General features: G+C 42.5%; 1 protein-coding gene across 2 annotated transcripts; it reads left to right on the forward strand.

Moving 5' to 3' along the window:
• Nucleotides 1-3,976: 3,976 nt before the first annotated feature.
• LOC137093150 (lysozyme g-like) lies at nt 3,977-9,166 on the forward strand. Of its 2 annotated transcripts, none has more exons than XM_067457886.1 (5): nt 3,977-4,096; nt 4,215-4,331; nt 4,413-4,609; nt 6,454-6,592; nt 6,806-9,166. In XM_067457886.1, exons 1-5 carry the CDS (start codon nt 3,991-3,993, stop codon nt 6,937-6,939), a joined length of 693 nt encoding a protein of 230 aa, XP_067313987.1. In that variant the 5' UTR covers nt 3,977-3,990; the 3' UTR covers nt 6,940-9,166. The 2 variants fall into 2 exon arrangements, with proteins under 2 accessions (XP_067313987.1, XP_067313988.1); XM_067457887.1 differs by having other exon boundaries at nt 4,025-4,096; nt 4,248-4,331.
• Nucleotides 9,167-9,722: the final 556 nt, after the last annotated feature.

Genomic DNA, 9,722 nt, shown 5'->3' on the forward strand with positions numbered 1-9,722 from the left:
CGCTCACAAACATACACAACGAACCAGCAAAGACATCAGGGAAGGTAGCACAATATAAAGGGACCAGAGCACATGAGGAACAGGTAAGCACAATTAGTGAAACGAGGACTAGACCAGACTAAACAAGGGGGCGTGGTAACAGCAAACAAGGAGGCAGGACAAGAGGAACACATGACAGACACAAAGAGAGACAGATCCATGCACTAAGACACAACACAAACATAGAAACATTAAACAAAGACAAAACAGACAGAGCTGCCAGGTTAGAACCCTGACAGTACCCTCCCCCCAATGGACGCCCCCTGGCGTCCAAACTAGGCAAGGGAAACAAAGGCGGTAACACTTGGGAGGGTGGGCGGGGAACAAAACTAGGAGTACCAGGGCAGACAGGAAACAAGGGAGGCAGAACTCGGGAGGAAAATAATCTAGGGGAGTGGTTAGGGGCTGACCAGGGGGGTGCCGACCTAGGGAACCCACAAGGACCAGGAAACAGGGAGGGTGGGATGTGAGGGGTATTAGGCACACGACCAAAGGCATGGGGCCTCTTCAATGGTGGGGACCTCTGACTGGACATGATTACTGGGACAGACTTGGAGACACTTTCTGGAACTGCAGAGATATCCTCCAGTACTTCAGGGAGAGATACTGGACTTGACTCTGGGGCCTCCTCCTGAGCTGCACTTGCCTGCTCAGGGACTGACTCGGGAGCGCCCTCCTGTGCTTGACTGGCGGGCTCAGGGACTGACTCGGGAGCGCCCTCCTGGGCTTGACTGGCGTGCTCAGGGACTGACTCGGGAGCGCCCTCCTGGGCTTGACTGGCGTGCTCAGGGACTGACTCGGGAGCGCCCTCCTGGGCTGCATTGGCGTGCTCAGGGACTGACTCGGGAGCGCCCTCCTGGGCTTGACTGGCGTGCTCAGGGACTGACTCGGGAGCGCCCTCCTGGGCTTGACTGGCGGGCTCAGGGACTGACTCGGGGGCACCTTCCTGGGCTTGACTGGTGGGCTCTGGAAGGCCTCCTCTGAAGCGGGCTCTGGGACGGCCTCCTCTGAAGCGGGCTCTGGGACGGCTCCTCTGAAGCGGGCTCTTGGGACGGTCACCCTTGAAGTGTGCCCTGGGACAGAAGGTGAAGCCCTCACTGGGTTAGGAACAGGAGATGGAGCCACTGGACTGCGCTCAGGGGCTGGAGCCGACACGGGACTGCGCTCAGGGGCTGGAGCCGACACGGGACTGCGCTCAGGGGCTGGAGCCGACACGGGACTGCGCTCAGGGGCTGAAGCCGACACGGGACTGCGCTCAGGGGCTGGAGCCGACACGGGACTGCGCTCAGGGGCTGGAGCCAACACGGGACTGCACTCAGGGGCTGGAGCCGACACTGGACTGCGCTCAGGGGCTGGAGCCGACACTGGACTGCGCTCAGGGGCTGGAGCCGACACTGGACTGCGCTCAGGGGCTGGAGCCGCTTGATTCTGGCCCTCCTGGACCAACAGATGAGGGGCATCTAGAATGGCAGCTGACTTGCAGGCATGGGCTCTCCTCTTCTTCCGCTTTCGAGGGCATGACAATTTTATAGTCGACTGGCTCTGGCCTGACAGGTGCGGGCTCGACTGGCTCTGGACTGACAGGTGCGGGCTCGACTGGCTCTGGACTGACAGTTGCGGGCTCGACTGGCTTAGGAACAACTGAGATTGACTCGGAGACAGATACAGCAGACCGACTCGCTCTCCTCCGCCTCTTCTTAGAAGATGGTAATGAGCCTAGAACTTGACTTGATGAGGTTGAGAGTGTTAATTGGTCATTACAAAAGAATTCAGGACGTGTCAGTGCTGCCCACTGCCTGCGAAGATGTATATAGTTGGTGAATTCCCAATACCCCAAGTATCTCAGCCCCTCCATCTCCGACTGTGGCAAGGGGTCGTCCAAGCAGATGTGAAAGATGTCTTTGAGGGCTGCATCCTGATATTCTAGACCCCTAGCCATAGTCCAGAACTTCTGGGCAAAGGCCCTCTCATCTAGACCCCCCTGGCGAAGTGCTGCTAGACCTTGCTGACGGGACAGTCGCTCTTGAGCCTTGATAGGGGGACGGATCTTGAAGCTCATTCTGCTGGGTCCGATCTTGGCTGGTTCGTTCTGTCAGGGATCAGGAAGTGGAGGACCCAGATGCAGAGTGAACAACAATGATGATTTATTAACAAGACAGATCAACAGACACAATGGGGTAGTGGATGAGTGACAGTCCAAACACCAGGGCAGGGGAAAGACACGACAATGACGGGCAGGGGAGGATGACCACTGAGACCAGTCCAGGCAGCCAATGAACTTCACGACAGCTTGGGAGGCAACACCAGGCAGGGCGATGGTGGACCAATCCAGGCAGGAACCTGAGGCTTGATGTTCTCATAGAAGCAGCTCCCGTCTTGGCTGACAGGCAGTGGAGACAGTGGCCAGGGAAAAACTTAGGACAGAAAACAACACAGGACACACACACACACAACAAGACTCTAGACAAGACAACAAGAAACAACAGACACACTGCGAACTATGACTAAATTAAACAAAAACTTAAATAATAACTGGAGCTAGAAAACAAGGAAAAATAAAACAAAATCAATCTCTATAAAAAGACTGAACTAAAAATAAGTGGAAAACAGGAAAAATCAAATAAAAAGGTAAGCTATCAAAACCAAGAAAACTAAACAATAGCTCCTTGGTTAAAATAGCAATTTTCTCACAGTTTACAAATAGTTGGAAACATTTGGGATATTGTAAGAACTCAACTGAACAAACTCGATAACACTGGCCTGGTAGTTTTTGGATATTTTACTACAAAAATACTACATAGTGCACCTTTAAAAGAACATAATGGCAATGTGCACCTGTAACTCAAATGTACAAACATATTTTTTTATTTTATTCTTCATGACCAAGAATCAGGGCGACTTCAGTGAAGGGAGGAATGAGAAAAGTGCAGGCAAGATGGACAGTTATCTCTTTTCGTAGTGGATCAGACACCTGTAAACACATGAACTGAGATACGTAGGTAGGTAGGTAGGTATAGAGCCCAGCTAGTTGCGAGTAAACCTCACTCCTCTCATCTCAAGAGATGCTCTAGCGACTGACGCTAGAGGTTGTAGCCTTTAGCCTCCTTGTTAGAGCGTCCAACTCTCATGCCAGCAAACCCGGGTGCGAGTCCCAGTCCGAACAGTAGGGGTTACATATCTGCGTATATCCGTATATAATTGCTCTACAGTCATATGAAAGTGATTGCAGTGCCAGTTTTGGTCACAATCTTACACAATTCCTTTAAATAACTGTTCATTGATATCTTCCAGATTTTTGCAATGCCAAGTGTATTAATTGCAACATTTGTTAATATTCATCTGGATTCTCTTCCATAGAAAAATATATTTACCAATATATTACTTGAAATACATTAGCCTATAATATATTGTAAATAGAATAGTGCTAATATATTGATGGTATTTAACAATATAATATATTCATGTAATATATTGCAAAATATACGATTGCTGCTTTCAATATATTGCAATATAGGCCTATTGGAAAATATTAATATTAAATCCCATATATGTGAATATATTGCCTAATGTATTACATGATATTTTCCAATATACTGCAATATATTTTTGTGTATAAGGGTAGAGATCTTTGCTTAATGCATTAACAAATGTAAAAATTAGCAATGCAGTATTAACCTGTTTACTTAATAGGCTACAAATATGTCCATGTTAGAGAGATTTTTTGCCAAACTGTTAAGCTTTCATTAAGATAAGATATAAATTCTGTAGAAGTATTGTCCGTTGTTAGTTTATGTTGACTAATGAAGTTAACTAGGCTATGTTAATAAATGAAACCTTATTGTAAAGCTTTATTGATTTATGTATATAATCTTCAAACTGTCTGGCGACCTAAAGCAAAAGGGAATTCCACATTTCTTATCAGTAAACACTGGCAGATTTAGCCACACCTCAATGGAGAAAAGAGAAAAAGAAACCAGTTCAACTACGATCACAAGTTCACAACATTCACCGGACTTGATTGTTCAGTTTTGTGCACAACATTTTCGACTCATCATGGGTAAGAAGAAGAATATTCCATGCTAAATAATAATACATTTCTTAATATGATACTGATCGTAGCCTACAGTAGATTCATTATTTTAATATTCTAACTATTATTTATTTACTATTTAAAGGCCTTCAGACAATACTTGCCATGTATTTTCTAGCGTGCATTTATGGAGACATCATGAAAATAGACACCACCGGTGCGTCAGAGAAGACAGCAAAATCGGATCATTTAAAAGTGACAGGTATGAATGCTTAACTGGTGTGTCCGATAACCAAAATTTACCAGTTTGCACTAAATTAATAATGATTTATGCTTTTCAAAGGTGTTGAAGCCTCCAAAAAACTGGCTGAGCATGACCTGGCCCGGATGGAGAAATACAAGAGTATAATCACTAAAGTTGGCAGAGCGAAGCAGATGGACCCGGCTGTGATTGCTGCCATCATATCCAGAGAGTCCAGAGCTGGAGCCGCTCTGAAGGATGGGTGGGGCGACCATGGCAATGGCTTCGGCCTGATGCAGGTTAGGTTATGGAATAGATCTAGTCTGTTTGAAAACAATCACTCCAGGACAGGGAGAGCTTAATATGAGGGATATCAGATGACATTTATGGCGTTTAATTTAAATCTTAAAATTAAATGTCATTTAGAAAGTATCAATGTTCATTAATTTAATGCCTTCTGCAATTCAAAATGCTTACGCTACGTCTAAAGACATACATCACACAAGTTATGCTTTTTTTGTACGTTGAATACGGAAGGCGGTCCGCCGGTAGCTAGATATTTTTCTTTATAACATGTTAAATAAGGATTTTTTTTTTTTTCAATATGTCTCAGAAGACCTTTATTAAGCCCCCAGAGCCATGTGGGTTTAGGTTTATGATGGATGGATGCACTTTTCTGGGCTTCAAATTTTGGGCTGCCATTCAATGCCATTGTAATGTTTGGATTAGCCAGGACATTTTTTAATATAACTCTTGTTTTTGTCTGAAAAAAGAATGTCTCTTTTTGGCTTGAAGGTCAGTAAATCATGGGCTAATTTTAGGTGAACTATCCCTTTAAGTAACCTAAATACAAAGTGCATTCTTTAGCCTTTTTGTAAACAGTTAATGAGACAAAATGTTCGATAGTTGGGAGGGATTGGGAAATTACACAATGCCAACCGCATGAAGGCAACATGTCAAAACATGTACACAGTTTGTGTCAGGCCATGCCTCGAACTTCTGAGCAAATCTGAAGACTTGTGTTAAATCAAAAGATGTAGTTGTTTTTATTGTGTAAACTTGATTTTCCCAACTTCCCTTTTCAAAGCATCAGTTCCTCTGCAGTGCTTCCTTAAAGTACAACTCCCGTGAGAAATGAACCTAGGGGTAATAAACAGATGGTTACCGAGTACATTGTTCTCTGGGATGCGTTTTCATGAAATCGAATGTAAAGAGTTTTATCTTTAAAAACAGATTAGCTTATAATGCTTGTCTACCGAATTAGCCACAGGTTGATCCAGCTTATTACACTTTTTTTTCAATCGCTAGCAAGCACTTACCCATACTTCAGATCATTTTTAACACAGACTCACACATACCAAACACAATTGGCCAAATGGATAATTTTCTTCACAAAAACACATTTTGTTAAATATATAACTCTTCATTTCAAAATAGAGCACACCTTTTTCTGCCCACACTAATTTTACCAAAACACTGGAAATCTGAATCAAAATGAAATAATTCTGTCAAAGAATAACAATTGTTTTCAATTCACAAGGTTCGTGCAGTCAATCAAAGTATATCAGGTTTCAAAATACTGGCTACTGTTGACATTACAAAACAGCATAGGCTTTTGTTTCAGTTTTACAGGTATTTGCATGAAAAACATGCAGTCCACCATTTTTACACTAAATTTCTTGGTTGGGAACTGTATGTCCACATGTACAGTAAGGGGGGGGGGGGGTTACAGTGTTTGTCTCTTTCTGTGAAACATCCCTCCTCAAAGTCCTCCTTTTACTGTATAAGTGTCAATGTAATAGGAAAAAAATGAGTCTAAGCCAGACTGGAATCAGCTGTGTGTCGATTATCAAATTGTTTGTTTATTATCAGCTGATATATTGTTTTTTAACTGATATAATTTCAGAAGCAGATGTTTTGATGCTGTATTTAAGGTTTGGAATATTGTTTTTGCTATTGTGGGATGTTGTGTGTTAATGCTACAAAAACAATACATTATTTAGTTGGGAGGTATAGCTTGTCTTTTAAGAAAATGTAAGCATTGTGGAAATGTGTTCAGTCACTGCATATTGCTGTGCTAATTGTGTTTAGAGTTTTGAAAATGTGATTGGACTGGAAAAAACTGTTGGGACTGTTTTTTCAGGTTGACAAACGCTACCACACTCCAGTGGGTGCATGGGACAGTGAGGAACACGTCACACAAGGAACTGAGATACTCATTGGCTTCATTAAAAAAATTAAAGAAAAGTTTCCAAAGTGGACTCAAGAACAATGCTTTAAAGGTAGGATACTCTAAGAGACTATTAATTAACTAATTAAAACTACTTAAAAGTACACAAGATCTTGATTTTTTTCCGTGTTTTAAATTTGTATTGATTGAATTTGACTAAAATATACATTTAGAAGATTTCACAAAGGTTTTTAAAAGTAACATTGACTTTTCAGAGTATGTGATCACCTAGTTTGATTTGAACTGAGTGAATTGTCTGTTCCAGGTGGAATATCAGCCTATAACGCAGGCGTGAAGAACGTACGTACATATGAGCGTATGGACGTGGGCACCACACATGATGATTACTCCAATGATGTTGTGGCCCGAGCCCAGTGGTACAAAAGCAAGGGTTACTAAAGAACAGCCGTTATAATCTTTTATTCATTCTAACCACTGCTTACTGGTCTGTATTAAACTTTTTTTTTTTCATAAAATAAAACTCATTTATTCACTCAATTGTGTCTTTCATGTAACTTTTACATTTAATGAACAGCCCTTCTTCTCAGTAAAACGTAAAATGTCTGAGAAGGTAGCTGCGTCTGACATTGACGCTATGGGCAACGCATCATCATGACTGCGTCTAAAACATCTGCTATTATTCCAATCCTGATTGGATGGTGTACCGTGGCAGCCAGAAGGCTGTGTCCACCAAAGCGTTTTAACCAGCTGAAAACGCTAGGCGCTCTGCTGAAAACACCTCGCTGTGAGCGTTTGAGAGTGTTATGGCAGACAATGTTTTTTTTTTTCTTCAGTTGAGACTCTTTGCTTATGATACGGAAAATACGCGGAAGTGTTACTAATTTCGCAGGTAATTTGTTACTGTATTGATTCTAATTACAGATATAATATAAAGTATTTGCTTTGGCTCTTGTTTTAAATAATTTTTTTCGTTATTATTGCTTGATGTCATCTGTTCACGACACGCAGAATGTGGCAGTTGGTCTGTGTTGTATTTGTCCCGCCCCTCCTCCACGGTGATTGGACGGCTGGGTGAAAAGTGACACGGCGTAAAAAACGAGCGCTCAGCGCCTCGTTGCGCTCCAAGTGTTCTAAAAATGCGGCGCTCCCATTGAAAACAATTGAAAACGCCAGCTGCGTGAAAAAACGTTTTGTTGAACACACGGCCTAAAGGATACGCAGAACAAAGCGATGTGAATCAACTTCTGTGTTTTTAGCAAGCGCAGTGAGTACACTGGGTTTCTGTTTCTTATTAGGTGTTGTTTGTCCCATAGTTTATCCCATTTGTTTGTCCCATTCACTTTTACATGATGTTTCATTAATAAGGTTCGGGAGGAAAATATTCAAATATTCAACTCAATTAGTATGATAGGATTTATACAGTAGACTTACCTCTGACTTACTTAAAGTTTTTCAGCATCTGTCCACCACCCCAGCTCCTCACTACCCTTAGGGAAAAGAAGTTTATTCAATTGTTTTATTAGTATACTAATAGAAAAAAAAAGAAGTTATACTTTCAGTCCACTTTTTTCTACTACTCAAATTCCAAGCTCAGAGCCCTCCATTTGGACAGCTCGCTAGATATTCTGCTATATTAATTATTCCAGATATTACGCCAGAGTTGGTCAATAACATTGTGGAACGAGTTACGTCTCGCATATCAACTCCCATATCAATTCGGTCACATGTGACTTCAATAGATGTCAGAAGCTATATCAGCTTCAGACTTCGTCCTGGTTGGTCTTTTTGCTCCACGCTGTAGCTGTGTCTCAAGAAAACTAATATGCACAAATTTGCGTTATAGTTTATTGGCTTCGTCATTGGATATTGGATTGGATTATTTTCACACCCTTTGGTTATCCAGGGTCTTCACAAACACATTGTTCTGGCCACTGTGGTTTTAACCTAGCCTAGAAATCTTGACGCACCCTAGCGGCAGCAAATCTAATCTGCCCGCGAGTGTCGTCTAGCAACTCTCAATACCCTTCTGAGCTGTAATCGCCTAACTCTTGTCGGGCCAATCACATCGTGTATAGAGTCGGTGGGCGGGGCCATAATGACGACGGCCGAGTTGCTTTTGCGTGCTACTAGTAAACACAGAAACTGGCGAACGGCGGTCTTTCGAATCAGCTTTGACCTGGAAGCTGGAAGACTTGGAGTTGAGCTTTTCTCTGAGAAAAGAACAAAGAACGGCACTGAAGTCATTCTTAAAAAGGGAAGATGTGTTCAGAGTTTTGCTGACCGGATACGGCAAATGTTTAATCTATCAACAAGCTCTGTTTCACCTTCGTTGCTCTGGTTGGTTGTAGCGCTATCCTATCGTGTGCAGAGGGAGTTTGAAAGACAACCGTTTATCCCGCCCCTTTGGATTGAGCCCTGTCAATGGTGAGTTTCCAGACCAAACATCTTGATGTGTGTCTGGCTTGTCAGGCTAGTTTTAACCCACTGGACCCGACCCGTGTTTTGCTGGATTTTTCCTCATGACAGTGTAAAACAGCTAACTCCGTCATTTTTGGCCTTACAGGCATGAACGATATGTCTTTATAAAGTTTCAAGTGTCTACTGTTATTTATACGCAGACTCAAAATAAAAACGAAATGTTGTGCATTTCGCTAAATAAAGGAAAAAAACAGGATACGTGTTCTCCCATCTGTCTCCCTGTGAAGTCCATTCTGAAATGTGTGTTAAAATGACAGAGCTCAGAGAAAACGTGCAACACAGACACAACAGATATCTTTTTATAAAGCTTGGAATGTCTAATTTTAAATTAAGTAATTTCACAAGTTCACACTTACATATAGTTTATGGAGAGTAGACTTAAATGTGCATTGGCGTGCTGTCTGGGGGGGAGGGCTTCGTGCTCGCAATTTGGCCCAAACCCAGAGTACCACCAAACCCCCATTTCTTCTCACTTATATTAGCATTATTGATAAATAAACTTCACATTGTATACTAGTTGAACTATTGCCAGACAGAGATGTTAAATACAGGGGCCAAAGTGTACAAGTCCTGCCATTTTTTTATTCCACTAATGAATTCAGCTGATTGCACTTATTAATTCTACCTAGCAAATATAGGTGTTTGGGACAAAATACCAAGCAGGACTTTTTTGAACTTGGACTTTTGACGTTTAGTCAGTTTGGCTGAGAAAAATTGTCGTATACATACAATGAGCAGTCCCT

Source organism: Pseudorasbora parva, chromosome 11 (genome assembly GCF_024679245.1).
Source record: "Pseudorasbora parva isolate DD20220531a chromosome 11, ASM2467924v1, whole genome shotgun sequence".
Lineage (NCBI taxonomy): Eukaryota > Metazoa > Chordata > Actinopteri > Cypriniformes > Gobionidae > Pseudorasbora > Pseudorasbora parva.